This window comes from Echinops telfairi, unplaced genomic scaffold (assembly GCF_000313985.2).
Source record: "Echinops telfairi isolate 266 unplaced genomic scaffold, ASM31398v2 ScPeMD7_7424;HRSCAF=8462, whole genome shotgun sequence".
Lineage (NCBI taxonomy): Eukaryota > Metazoa > Chordata > Mammalia > Afrosoricida > Tenrecidae > Echinops > Echinops telfairi.
Genome location: NW_022111324.1, coordinates 94,768,929 through 94,783,798, shown reverse-complemented (window position 1 = coordinate 94,783,798; position 14,870 = coordinate 94,768,929). Strand labels below are relative to the sequence as shown.

The 14,870-nt window shown below is 44.7% G+C and overlaps 1 protein-coding gene and 1 pseudogene across 2 annotated transcripts in view; one reads left to right on the top strand and one right to left on the bottom strand.

The window, feature by feature from the left end:
• Positions 1-14,870, top strand: part of LOC123522554 (androgen dependent TFPI regulating protein) — a 101,778-nt gene that overhangs the window by 73,768 nt on the left and 13,140 nt on the right. For both annotated transcript variants that reach the window (XM_045297834.1, XM_045297833.1), the window contains exon 4: positions 5,531-5,646. In XM_045297834.1, coding sequence (XP_045153769.1) covers positions 5,531-5,646 — 116 coding nt within the window. The remainder of the gene's footprint in view (positions 1-5,530; positions 5,647-14,870) is intronic.
• On the bottom strand, positions 1,942-4,487 carry LOC105979493 (annotated as a pseudogene).

Below are 14,870 nucleotides of genomic sequence, written 5' to 3'. Positions count from 1 at the left end.
TATGACAAAATAATAATTTATAAATTATCAAGGGCTCATGAGGGAGGGGAAAAATGAGGACCTAATGCCAGGGGCTTAAGTAGAGAGGAAATGTTTTGAGAATGATGAAGGCAATGAATGTGCTTTACACAATTGATTTATGTATGGATTGTGATAAGAGTTGTATGAGTCCCTAATAAAATGATTTTTTAAAAAGAAGTTGGGTAGTGTATCCGCTGGTGGAAGTCACCAGGGCTTTCCCCAGACTCGGCCTAGCTGCACAGTGTGGAGCTCACCTTGCTGGGTGTGGCACAGGCATAAATGCCCTATGCTAAGGGGAACAGTTTGGAGGTCAGCAGTGGAGCGTGAGAGAACAGGAAAGAGACAAAGAGGAGAAAAAAACTTAAAATGTAAGCCGGCTGAGACTGTGGGGGCATATAGAGAAGAGAGGAAACAAAAGTAACAATGTAGCTGAACCCTGATCCCTGACCGTGGGACGCAAGGGTTTAGTCCCTGCCCTTAGATGGCGGCCAGCTGTGGCTGTGTTGAGAAAAAGCCCCTGCGCAACCCACCGGGACTGTGGTGGGGGGATATACAGAACAGAGGGAAGCAAAAGTAACAATGTAGCTGAACCCTGATCCCTGTCTCCAAACACTGTCTTGAACACCATTCTGCTTCTATTCATTAGGCCTTCATTACCTGACTCTGATAATGTTTCTGTGAAAATTTGCACCAATTTTCTTTCTGTTATTTGTTTCTATAATGCATTCCTTTCTCAAACTAAAGCCACATGCAGAAAAAAATAGCTAGTATCTTCAAAGTCATTCAACAGCTTGCTATTTTATGTAGTATGTAAATAAAATCCTTTATTTGATTTTATTCACATTATTTTTTTCTTATTGAAGGAATTCTGCTTTTGAGATAAAAAAATTAGTGTGTGTTTACACAGAAGAGAACATTTTCTTAAGTTATTACTACCCAAGATTACTTTCTTTCATAATAATGCATTTTCTATTTCATTGAAAAGACAGTATAATTCTTTTCAACATTGCATGAATAAAGTTTATAAAGGAAAGTGAACCAATGTATGGTAAATCTCTTTCTGCTCCTCAACTGAAAGCTCAAGAAATCTTCCTGCTTTAAAACATGGACAAAATCTCACAGAATTAATTTTTGTTTGACTATAATGTAGACAAGAAAACAATTCCTCTATTATTTTAAAACTAACAATTTTATTAAATTTTTTTCACAGTACTTCAAAATATCCATAGTTTATGCTAATATGGATCAAACACATTAGATTCAATATGATCTTTAGAATAATATAGCCATCTGACTAGGAAAGCAATTGATTGCTTATTGAAAAATTATCTACATCAGACCTTTAACAAGAAAAACCCCACGAACGCATAACATGTCTTCCATATCTGAGGTCACTCAATAACAGCATGATTTGACAATTGTTTCACTATAATTTTAACAAAATTAAAACCCGCTTCAACTTATTGAAAAAAATGAAACACTGATGAATCAGTGGTAGCAACTTAGATAGTATTCCTGTACTAATACACTTTCCATTGCACTAAATATTAGAATTATAAATTCACTATGTATTTATGGCATATTTTAATGAGTTGTTCCAGAATCGCATAGTTATACTGGTCAGTGTGCCTCTTTTCCCACTTCTACCCTACCCATTCCCTGTACCCCCCAGGGACCAAAATGTTAGACATTATGGTTTTGGTGGCTACTACATATTTGAGCCGGCATACCACAGTGTGTTCACTAGGATTTCATGAGCATAAACTTCAGCATGTTACATAAAATATATCATAATTGACTCCACATTTGATCTAAGATGGTTTAATGTACTGAAAACAGGTGAGATGACTTAAGTACATTTTACACTTTGTGCAGTTAGACCACCATATGCATAGATGCTCTCATGCTAAATCCTTGTCTTCAGTATCTCACCGTGCTGGATGCTCTGAAGTATGACAGAAACTTATAACACGGACTAACCACAAAGCATTAGACATGTCTTGCCATTTCTGATCTTGCAATAAAAATACACCAGATTAGGATCACAGGATAGTATTGAACCCATAACATATGTTACTTAACTTGTTCAGATCTTTTCTAGCTGCAGGGAGACCAGACATTTCTTCATTCAATACATGTTTCTTAGCTCTGATGCAGTAGTTTTCTACATATTCTACCCAATTCAACTGCTGTATGTCAATATTAAATGTCTTTATCTTCAGGGTTTAGCTGATTCATTAACATATTGACATGGTCCGTATTCCAAACCCAAGAAGTACTTGTGAAATATTCAAGAAGCATCATAGTTTTAGGAAAGGCAAGGTAACTGCTTTCATCATCCTTGGGCACCTTCCCAGCATCCTGAGGTAGCTCTCATACAGGAATCCTGAGGCCGTATGGCTTACAACAATCCAGTAATGATATAAAAGGTGATTGGGGTTAGATTTACATAGGGCCAGCTGAAGGCCTGTGGAGAGGATTCCTCTTAAAAGTAGAAATTACATGGTATTCAACTTCACCCCAGTGAAAAGGATTAGTGCTACCTGTTGTACACCATCCTGCTGCTTGATCGACCACGGTGCTGCAAGGTTCGTGTTGACAACTAAATCGACTGGAACGCGATCCGCAAGGGTATTGTTGGCAGCACCCACTGTTTGACGAATTCCTTTCCCTGCCACAGAAAAGAGACCACTTGATCCATTGAAGGTATCGATCCATCTTGGAAAAGGTTCTTTTCAACTGGCACCAACAATGGGTTGTCTTACAATGGCCACATTTAGCTTTGCTTCTTCTTGTTGTACAACATATTCTGCCAAGGTTTTCATGTATCTGTATGTATGAGGCCTGTTTCCTATCAATTTTTGGGTGATCTCATTTATTAGGCCATCATCCATCCACTCTAAAGAATCAATCCACTTCTTAGGATCAACAGGGGGGTGGATAGACTACTTCATCAATATGCTTTCTATCTGAGCAGATTTTTTTTTTCAAATCTTGCTAATGGAAAGTTCCAGTTTGGAGCCATTAGACAACTGAGATAGTACCGGATACCCTTCTTAGAACAACCAGCCATACAGATGAAGAGGCAGCATGTGCCCAGAGGTCAAGCTCAGAAAGCAGGAAGAAATGGGAAAGAAGGGTGCGGGGAAATGGTAACGATAGGGAGTCAGTGGGGAGAAGGTTATTGCATTGTGGGGGTTGCAGTCTATGTCCTAAATCAAAGTGTGTGGGAATGAATGAATGGACAACCCAATTGCTCTTCTATATCTTCCACACAAATCAATTATATATATTGTAATCTATAGCAATCATGTGGATAAAACTACCCTATGGCCCAGTAGTCCCATTTATGCCTTTCTGTATACCCCAAATCCGTAAAAGTAAGAACACAAACAGAAATCTGTATCCTGATGTCAGTGCAGCACTTTTCACCACAGGTAAAAGGTGGAAGCAGCCAAAGTATCCGTCACCAGATAAATAGATAAAACACAATGTGGTGTGCACATACCATGGACTCTTACTCAGCCCTAAAAGGAAAGTGCTCACACATGCCACAGCATGGATGCACCCTGACACCATTAGGCCAAGAAAGTCAGTCGTTTGATAAAAGATATACTGCGTGACCTCATTTTCATGAAATAAACAAATATTTGTCTATTGGTTTATTTTTAAAAAAAACAATTTTTTACTGTTACCAAGAGTGGAAAAGAGGAGAAAAGGGGATCTTTTTCCTTAAGGAGTACTGAGTTTATGTTAATGGTGGTGGACCAATTCAGACAAGGATTGTTAAAGTGGTTGTCCACCATGCAGAATGCAATTGGCATCACTGAATTATAGAAATTAGATAAATTTGTGGACTGGAAAAAGCCCTGTTGTGTACATTTTTACTGCCATAAAAAATGAAATGAAACAAGCCCTGTAGAGCACAATTATATTTTGATATACATGAGATCACCGTGGGTCAGAGTTCACTGAAGGACAGATGGTTAGGTTAAGCTGGGAGATGTCACCAGTGAGCAGAGAGGATGGCAGGGGGGCTTAATGCATATGTTTCAGAAATGAAAGGGCACCATGCATATGCTCAAGTGATCTTGCCCAGACTGGCTTTCTATCTCCAAGAAAGGAACAGGCCTCAGTAGTCTTTGCATCTGAAAACACCACTATTCCTAAAGGTTTATTTTCTTCATTATGCCTCCTGGAGAAAAAAAAAATCTAGTTTTAAGAGTTTCAAAGATGAAGAGGATGTGAGAAAACAGATGGCTGTGAAGGAGGGGAGAAGCAGAGAAGCAGAGAGGAGGGCTTGGGAGGCTGGGCACTCAGAGGAAGACTCTCCCACACTATTGGTTCCCTACTCCTGTCCTCCACAGACCTGAGCTCAGGACACAGTGCCAGTGAAATGGGGAGCGTGGAGAAGGGTGAAACTTGTGCTCAGACCTGGCAGAGTTTGCAGATGTACCCAGTAACATGCTAGACGACCTGGCACAGCACAGACATGCAATAGAACCGAGTGAAAGAAATTAGCAAGAGGAAAATGTGGGAACTGCACTATGGAAGATGGCTTTGGCAGCAGAGAGCCCAAGTTGAGTAGAGAGCCTATGAAGTATTTGAAGAGAGAGAGAGAAACACACTCTGAACACGGAGAGAAAATATGAACCAGATCTTGGAGATGGGAGCAGGCACACTGGGCACCCACAAAGGAGGGGGAAGGAAGCAGCTGTGATCCAGTGGAGGAGGATGAGTGAGTGCGTGCGTGCGTGCGTGCATGCGTGCGTGCGTGTGTGTGCATGTGTGTGTGAGAGAGAGAGAGAGAAAGGAAGGAAGGAAGGCAGTAGAAGGATGATGGCGCATCACAAAGAGCCTTGGTGCCCAGAAGAGAGCAGTTTGGTCCCAAACAGTAGACAATAGAGCCACTCTAGGTCCTTGGAATGAACCTTGGTGGTGCAGTGGTTCAGCATTCAGTTACTACCCCAAAGGTTGGTCTTCAGTCTACCCATCACTCACTCTGTAAGAGAAAAATATGGCAGTCTGCTTCTGAAAAGATTTACAGCCTTGGAAACCTTAAGGGGCAGTTCTACTCTGTACTACCGAATCCACCGTGTATCAGAATTGACTCAATGGCCATGGGTATAGTTCCTCGGGAGTCCCTGGGTAATGTCAATTGTTAAGTACTTGGCTTTTGACTGAGAGGCTGACACTTGGAGTTTAGTCCGAGGTACCTCAGGGGAAAGCCTGGGGAGCCACTTCTGAAAAGTCAGGCATCAACCACCCTAGGGAGAAAGGTTTTACTCTGACACGAGGTTGCTATGAGTGGGAATCCAATTGAGGCAACTGATTTTTCATTTCATACAGACCCTTGGGCATCCAGTGAGTACTACTGTGTCTAAGCCAAGTTTTCAAAAGTGTAATGGCAGTCGTGTAAGAAGATAGGTTAAGGGGGAGAGAAAATGATGGGAACTGAAGGCAGCCCCATGCAGCCTGCCATCAGAATTTGTCCTCTTTTCTCTTACAGCACACGTTGATTTTGCCCCTGTCAGTGGCTGAGTTCTTCCTCCAACCATATCACTATCCATCAATGAAGAAAGCCTTCACCCTGATAGCTGCCTTTGACCTTGCTTATATGTTCAGGTAAGAATTGCATAGTAAAAGCCAAGTTAGGCTGCCCATTTAAGGCTCAATGAGCTATTCCAGTGCACTCTTCTATCAAAATGCCTTTATCTTGGGTCAGCACAGATTGCATCATATTTAAATCCTCGGGTGAGAAAAATGCTTATTGTTTGATTTTTATGTTGCTGGGAAAACCATCTGCATAAAAGCATACTGGTGTGTACACAAACACACACACACACACACACACAAACCACCCCACCCCCTCCAGCTCAAGCCATACATTCTTCTCACTCTCTCAACGATTAGTTATTACATTAGTCAGAAAGGTTGACCGTCTGTTCTGTTTGTAATGAACAAGTTAAGATAGCTGAATGATCCAAGACATCTATATATATTCCATCTGAAAAGGCATTTCACAGGGGCAGCGTGCTGGGCTCTGCCCATTCCTGTTACATGTATCATTACAGGCTTATTTGCAACAACATCTGGCACTGGAGTTCCTAGAGGGCATCTGGACAATTGCCGAGAGGCCTGTAGAGCAAACCAGCTGCAGGCATCGAAATGATTCAACTAGCCAGGGGCTAATTTCATCCTTCAACCACCCGGTAACATTAATTCCCTGAAATGCTCCCCAATGGCCTGGGACTAAGGGAATATGCTTTACCTTTCAGTCACCGGAAAACCCCTTTTGCTTCTGGAACTTTCCTACCCAGTGTCGTGTGTTTGTACTGCTACTGAAAAGACCATGCATGTCAAGGTCACTGCCCACAGATCAGAAGCTAAACATGATATATTCCTTCTGTGGTCTAGTGTCAGGGAAGCCAGCCCATGACAACATCACAGGCCCACAGGCACAATTGTACAGCTATAATATATAAAGATTATAGTAAAGTCATAGAGAATAAGAGAGGTGAGAGAGTAAAATAAAGGAGTCAGACACATTTTGTGGTAGCATGCTCACCTCAGCCCCTCTTGATGGTGCACGTGGAGGTGTGGGAGGAGGAGAGAGAGCTTTATTTGTAACCAAGGCTTATATATACTTGGGAGCATGCAAGCCCCCTGAGTACAGGTACCAAAATATATCACAGGAAGGGGTTGTATCATAGGCAAACACAACAATGGGAGGGGGACAAGCTAGGGGTGTACACGCTATAGAAAGAGAAGGGATTGAGGGTACACATGTGACAAGATGGGCAGATCCTAGATTCAAGATGGCAGCCTAACCTTGATCGTCCTTGAGCTGGCGGTTATTTTATTCTGAGCCCTCCAGGGAAAGCAATCCACTGTCCTTGACAGCAGGGAGCGAGCCCCACCTATGGTACACCAGAATGTAGTCTAATTGCTCTGGATGGCTGTGCCTTCAGGGAGGTAACTTGACAATCATTTACCATTCGTTGCAAACAGTGTCCTAGGTCTGGCATAGATTGGAGGGAGACAAGCTGGGGAAAAGTCTTTTTATATCCCACAGTCTAGATTCACATAAGTTGTGCATGTCTAACAGTCTGGGTAATTCCGTTTCCTAGATGGGAGAAGGAACCCTGGTGGGATAGCGATTATGTGTTGAGCTGCAATTCAGAAGGACATTAGTTCGAAACCACCAGCTGCTCCTCAGGAGAAAGACAGGGCTTTCTATTCCTGTAAAGATTTAGCATCTTGAAAACTCACAAGGTAGTTGGATCCTGTCCTGTTGGGTCCCTATGATTCAGCATCAACTCGATGGCTGTGAGTATTGAGATTACATGGGAGAACGGAGCCCTAGAAGCACAGTGGATGAAGAAAGGTTGATAGTTCAAACTCACCAGCTGCTCCACAGGAAAAAGATGTGGCACTTGGCCTTTGTCAAGAGAAAAGCTTAGGAAACGCTTTCCCACAGGGTTGCTTCAAGTCAGAACTGACTTGCACACACCAGGTGTGGTTTGGTTTGGGTCTCCATGGTGGTGGGCTGTGGAGTTTAAATCAGTACAGTGAATTCAACTTAGACTTTCATTCCTAATTAAACCACAGCAATGGAAACCCACGAGAGATACATTTCCTTCAAGTCAATTGTACCTCACAGCGATCCTATAAGACAGAGTCAAAGTGCCCCTGTGGGTCTCTGAGGCTGTGAATCTTTGCAGGAGGAGCCAGTTTCATGGGCTTTACTAGCCTTAGATTTAAGGCTTAAAGCCTTTGGCAAGGTCTAGGATTGACCGTTCCTCCCAAGCCCCTCCTTCTCTTTCACAGGATCTGGCCCCCCTCCCTGTTGCATCCCTGTTTCCTTGCCTTGTCCAAAGCCTGTCTTGCTTTTATTGTCCTGAATAAAGCCCTTGCTCAATGTAACAGGTAAGCTGTGCTGTTCTCTAGCCTGGGGTCTGGACGCTGGACTAATGGTAAAGAGGCAGTGAGAGAGAGGAAGGACCTCCAGGAGATGGCCTGGCACTATGGTCGCAGCAGTGGGCTCCAGCATAGGCACAATTGAGAGGCTGGCATAGGGCCTGGCAGCGTTTCCTTCACTGTGCATAGGGTCGCTGTGAGTCAGAGCCAACTCAGTGGCACCTAACAACAACAACAAAGATAGGTGGTGTTACTCATCTATGGGAATCAGAGACAATGGGTGCTAGAAGTGTCGCAGAAATCATCTGCCACTGGCTTCTGTTAGAGCAGTGGTTCTCAACCTTCCCACTGCCGCGACCCTTTCATACATGTTGTGGTGACCCACCCACCACTATGAAATTATTTCCATTGCTACTTCATCACTGTCATCTTGCTACTGTGATGAAACGTTCGACCCCCGAAGGGCTCATGACCCAGAGGTTGAGGACCGCTGGGTTAGTGGGACATGCCTAAGGTCACACGGTCAATGACATGTAAAGCTGGGGCCTAGACCAAGGTCTCATAATTTCACATTTCAAATCTACTCTTTCCACTGTGTTCCCATGTCAAAAAAAATAAAAGGTTTGCTAGAAGCTAGAGAAGTGGAGCATGTGAAAGGCCTGAACTCATCTCGGCGCTCTCATCACTCTCACGATATTGACAGGTCATTGTCTTCAGTGCTGCACCTGGACCCTCCCCAAAGGGAGGGCAGTGGGCAGGAATGGCAGACAGACACCTAGCATCGATGAGAAGATGACTGGGTGCGGCCCACTGGGCAGTCAAGGCCGAGTGGGATTTGGACCTTGTACCACTGAGAAGCACGAAATTAGCTTTGATCCCCTCTGCCTCATTTTTACTACCTCCTATAACTCCATATCTACTCCTAGTGACCCCACAGGAGAGGCTAGAACTGTCCCTGTGAATTTCTGAGATTGTAACTATTTACACCGTCTTTCTCCCTTGGAGCGGCTGGTGGTTTCAAACTCCTGACCTTGCAGATTGCAGCCTAAAGTATAAACAGTATGCTCCCCCCACCCCCAGGGCTGCTTTCATTTTTCCTAGGAAGACTCAAATATGCCCATACAAGTATGCTGTGCACTGCTCCATTTGCTGAAGCATCCTAACCTCTCTGTCCATCCCTAATTGATGTTTGCTGCCCTTGAGAGGCCCTGACTCCAGGGAAGCCCATGCATAGTGGAAGGAATACTGCGCCACCTGCCCCCTCCATACTCCAAATGGGTTCTAGATCAGACCTTCATGATCCATAGGCTTTCCCTTGACTGGTTTTCATCAGGCCTTTCTTCCTAGTCCATCTCCATCAAGTAGTTCTGCTAAAATCTGTATAGCACCCACGCAACCCCCAAACCTCCACGGATAGGTGATGGCTACCCATGAGGTGCACTGGTCAGAATAGGACCAAGGTCTCCTGCACCGAAGGCTAGAATTCCAGTACTGAATCACTCATTAGGATTCAGTCCTCATTCACTCATTAGGAGAGCCCACACTCTTTGCTGTCTTCCATCCCCCAAAGAGGAGGACAATTTTAAAAGGCACGGTGACCCACAAGACCTCCTAGCCACAAGGGGCTTTGAACAGGGTCCACGGATGGCGATCTTATGGAGTCAGCTGTTGGGTGGGTCACTGTGGATGGTCAAATAGGGAAGCCACAGCGCCGGGATAAGGTAAAGACTAGGGCTCAGAGCCAGAGAGACAACAAGGAGCCCACATGAGACAGAACACAGGCAGTAATTCTGAACTGGAGAAGCATTGCACTTGCCAAAACCACATTACAGTCACCTGAAAATAGCCACCTACATCACATACTGTGGGGACCGCCTCACCTGGGGCACGGTGGCATCCCTAAGGGGTGATACTCTCAGAGGAGGTGACTTCAAAGTGACTCTACAATGGTGGTGCAGGGTCGCTTTGGAAATGTGTTATTATTTTTCAGAAAATAGCTCAAGCCTGTTGTTCATTATAACAGCAAAAACCTTGTTTGGTAAGCCCAGCTTGCATGGATCAGGACACTGAAAGGCAAAAAGTCTCTGCTAACTTACCTTTAGAACCATCTAATGTGCTTGGGTAGAGCTGTCATATTACTTAATTGCAGGGAAGCTTGGAATCATGGTACATGCTGTTCGGGCTCTCACTCACTGCCTCTGAGTCGATGCTGACTCAAGGGCCCCCACAGGACAGGGCAGAACTGGCCCTGGTGTTTCCAAGACTGTAGCTCTTTACCGGAGTAGAAAGCCTTGTCTTTCTCCCATGGAGCAGCTGACAGTGTTGAACGGCTGCCCTGGAGCAGCCTGTGTAAGCACTGGGCCACCAGAACTCCACAGGTTTTCATGACCACGGATTCTGCCAGACTTTCTGGTGTTTTGCCTACAATACTGCAGTAAGCAGTACTGGAGAACGTACCTCATTTTTTTCAGTTGTTTATAAAAGTAAAAAAGAAGAGAAAAAAGGCTTCTGCTCAGGTATCAATTATTTTGTACCTAATAATGTAACTCAATGTAGCAGGAGTTTACAAGATAATTTTGTTGCCAGTATTCCTATAATCTAAGAGTTCTTCCCTTTAAGCAATGTACAGCCACCTTGATCACACACAGGCCCCAGGGGAGAACTGATAATAAACATTACGAAGGCTTTAGTACGTACAGTCTGGTAGGGGAGGAGGCCCTGGGTGACGTCAGCCCTAGCGACACCCCTGATGTGGCCCTTGCTTTGTGTTATTTCTCAGTGTGCAGAATGTGAGGGCTGGCCCGAGTGGGAAAATAAAGCTTTGCCGAGTAGGGATGACTGTAACTCTTCCACTCCCTTCAGAAAGCATTAGTCACTTGTAAATATGGGAGCTGCCTCACTCTTTCCTTTGCTCTTACCCCGAAGCACCTCGCTCACCTCGCTCTCTCTCGGGCTGCTCTGAGGAGCAGCAAAACGGAAATGTTCCTTCTGCTGGCTTTTACTCATCCTTTTCTTGGGCAAATATTTCCCCTAACACAGGCTGGTCATGCTGGGAAAGGCCACGTTATTTATAAGAGGCCAAGCCCCAGCCTTCAGGGAGTATGTACTTAACAAGTGGAGGTGAGCCCTGTATACACATGCTAAAAATTCACGGGGGAAGGGGAAACAAAAATGGTCATAAAAGGAAGTACAAGGAGCCACGGGAGCAGGGAGAAAGGAGGGGGTCCACCTGGCTGATCGTAAGGAAGGGGCTTCATAAAAGATGTGCATCAGACCTGGGCCCGGAAGGGCTAGCAGGATTGGAGCACTTGGGGGGGTGGGGAGGACATAAATAAATAGAAATATATGAAAACAAATGGAAATGAATATGTGACAATAAATATCATCTAAATATTTCTATAAGAAATATTAATATGTGAAAAGAAATACAAGAATACGGGTTCACTACTAGCCTTGGGGCTCTAGCCCAGCCTGGATGCAAATTGAGGAGTGTAGATTTAAAGCAATGTGAGAAGAGAGGGCTGTCCACATGTCTCATCCTTTCAGTTCGAACCTCCGCTTCCTTTCACCCCAAAATGCCTGTCGCAGAAATAAAAGACCGTCACAACCTGAAGTGGACAACAGCCAAGCATTCCGAAACGAAGGGCCTACCTGCGAGATGCTGTTGAAGTAACAGAGCAGACTTTGACTGGTGCGCCACACAACCAGACTGTCCGCCCTCGACTTGCTTCTGACTCATGCTGACCGTATAGGGCACTGCCTCTGTGGGCTCCCAAGATTGTGAATGTCATAGGGTGGAAATTCTCATCTTTCTCCCGTAGAGGAGCTGGCGAGGTTGTTGTTTTTTTGAACTGCTGCCCTTGACGTTAGCAGCCCAACGCACAACCACTGTGCCACCAAGGCTCCATCCAGAAAACAAACAAAACAAACTCGCTGCCCATGCACTGATTCCGATTCATAGTCCCCCTATAGGACAGGGTAGAACTGGCCCTGCAGGTTTCTGAGACTGAAAATGATGATGGCAGCACAGGTACAAATGTGTTTGACACAATGGATGATTGTATGGATTGTGATAAGAGATTTAAGAGGCTCCAATAAAAGTATTTAGTTAAAAATTTTTTTTTAATCTTTATGGGAGTAGGAAGCCTCATCTTTCTCCCTGTAGGAAGGCAAATAAAAGGGAAAGAGGTACAGTAGTTCAAAGAGTTTTCAACTGGTAGACCAGGAATATGGTAGCTCCATTATTTAATGTAGAAAAGTTAGGGGGGGAAATAATTTAGGGGGCAAGCTGGGAAAAAAAGAGGGGTGTTAAAATCCCATGGTGAGGTCCCTCACCAAGAAGACTCCGACTTCAAATAGCCCAGGATTGATTTGCTCTGGACACTGGAATTTTTAATGTCTCCCAAACATTTCTAATCTTCAGCCAAAGTTGAGAATCATTTTCTACAGGGACTTCCATTAAGACACCTGACAGCCTTAAGAGAGAGCGGGGTGGGAGGTACAGGTATTTGAAGTCTCAGGGTGAGCTGAGATTGCTGGGAGAAAGTCAAAGGAGGAAGGGAGAGAAAGGGAAGGGAGGAGAGGGGAGGGGAGGAAAGAAGGAGTAGAGAAGTAGGAAGAGACTATTGGGAAAATAACCTAGTCCAAAAAAACGGGAACATCAGATGCCTGTCGGTTTGGCAGGTTGTGGAGGCTTGTGTGTTGCTATGATTCAGGAAGCTGTGCCACCGATCTATCAAATATTAGCAAGGTGATCCATGGTAGGCAGGTTTCACAGGACTTCCAGACTAGGCAGAAAGGCTGCTTCTGAAAATCACCCAGTGCAAACCCTAAAGTATTGCCCAGAAAAGTGCTGGAAGATGAGGGGCTCAATTAGAATTCACTCAAACTGTCTTAACAATGAGCACTGAAAATACACACCTGCCATCCTTAGGATGGTCCAGGACTGAACAACATTTTACCCTATTGGACATCCTACCACCACGTGTTGGAAGCAACTCAACAACTAGCAAAGGGGAAGGGGGCAGCAAAGGAAGCCAAGAATGATGACATGGTTGACAATGGGGGATGTGCAAGAACGCATGGTTCTTGACGGAGAAAGAAGCCTCAAGTCTGAAGGGTGTGTTCTAGGGAGAGAGTAGACACGACTTCTCAGTGACACGAAGAGGCTGCCATCCCCACCACTCTCACCCCATTCAATACCTGGGCAAACAACTGGTGCAACACACCCGCTCCACTGTGCTCTCCTCACGCCTCTTATTCTGCGGGGCTCCACAGAGGGGACCGGGTTGGGGGGGGAGGGGTTAATGCCTTAGGAATTGTATGTCTAAAGCACACAACCCCCTACTTATCTTCATGTCTATTAACCCACAGGCTGACACTTTTACCCTACTGATAAGGTGCATACAACACACATTTTATGATCACTATTTGACACTACTGCATTTAAGATTGCAAAAGACTATTAAAAGGTCATGTTTGCCTACTATGTGCTGCCGACCCAGCCTGGCTCACATAGATTCGCCTGCCACAGAGATGGACATATAATATTGCTCTCTGAACTGAGTTTAGCCTCACTGGCCTCTTCAAAGAGGGAAACATCAGATTAACCAAAACTTTGAAGGCTATTGAGTACACTTCCCAATTTCCCAAAGTCATGATGTTGCTTGGCAGGTCAGTCAGCTGAGAACTGCCTATGGCAGCTATAGTGGACAGTCATAGAGAACTAGGCATCACCGTAACGGCCTTAGGCAGCTGCTATTGGGTAGGCTCCAGACTCCTGGTAAGCCCACACACAATGGAGCACAACAACGAATGGTCCTGCTTCATCTCTGTCATCAGTTATATCAATCCATTGTGAGCTATAGGGTTTTCCCTGGCTAATTGTTGGAAACAGATCACCAGGCCTTTCTTAATATCGCCTGTCTTAGTCAGTAAGCTTCACTTAAGCCTGTTGAGCACCATAGCAGTAAGCAAGCCTCCAGTAGCAGAGAGGTGGTGGCTGTACCTGAGGCACAATGACTGGGAAACAAACCCAGGTCTCCCATGGAGAAGATGATACTTCTACCACTGAACCGCCCAGCTCACTATGCACCCTAGTCCAAAATCTCAGAGTCACTGCCGTCCAGTTGGTTCTGACCCATAGACCTAAAGGACAGGGTAGAACTGGCCCATTAGGTTTCTGAAGCTGACATATTTACCAGAGTACAAAGCCTCATCTTTCTCCCACAGAACAGCTCGTGGGTTTGAATTGCTGACCTTGGGTTTAGCAGCCCACAACATCATTCACTATGACCCCAGAGCTCATGTAGCCTAGTAAAGTCACCCAAAGCAGCCATGCATTTTCAAAAAGTAACGAGTGTTCCCTGTACTTGAAAAACCGATGTCTTCTGTCCTTATAGCTCTTAGTATATAATATATATGTATATGCATATACACACCCACACATATACATACTTATTTCCATGGAGTCGAATCTGACTGATAGCAGCCCTGTAGAACAGAGTAGAGAGAGAGAGAGAGAGAGAGAGAGAGTGTGTGTGTGTGTGTGTGTGTGTGTGTGTGTGTGTGTGTAAAATCCACCGCAATCATGTCAGGTGTGACTTACAGTGAGCCTATGCGTTCCATAGTTGCATCATGAGCTATTGTTGGTGTTAGTACTGTCAAGTTCGTTCTGACTCATAGTGACCTCACGCACAGCAGAATAAAATGCTGCCCAGTCTGGTGCTGTCATTACAATCCTTGGTGTTTGAGCCCATTGTTACAGCCAATGCGGCAAACCATCTCCTTCAGGATCTTCTTCATTTTCTCCTGTCCTTTCACTTCACCAGAAGTACTGGTGGCTTATATTGGACTGCGATCTACAAGGTCAGAAGTTTGAGGCCATTGGTCACTCCACAGGAGAAAAACAAGCTTTCTACTCCCCTAAA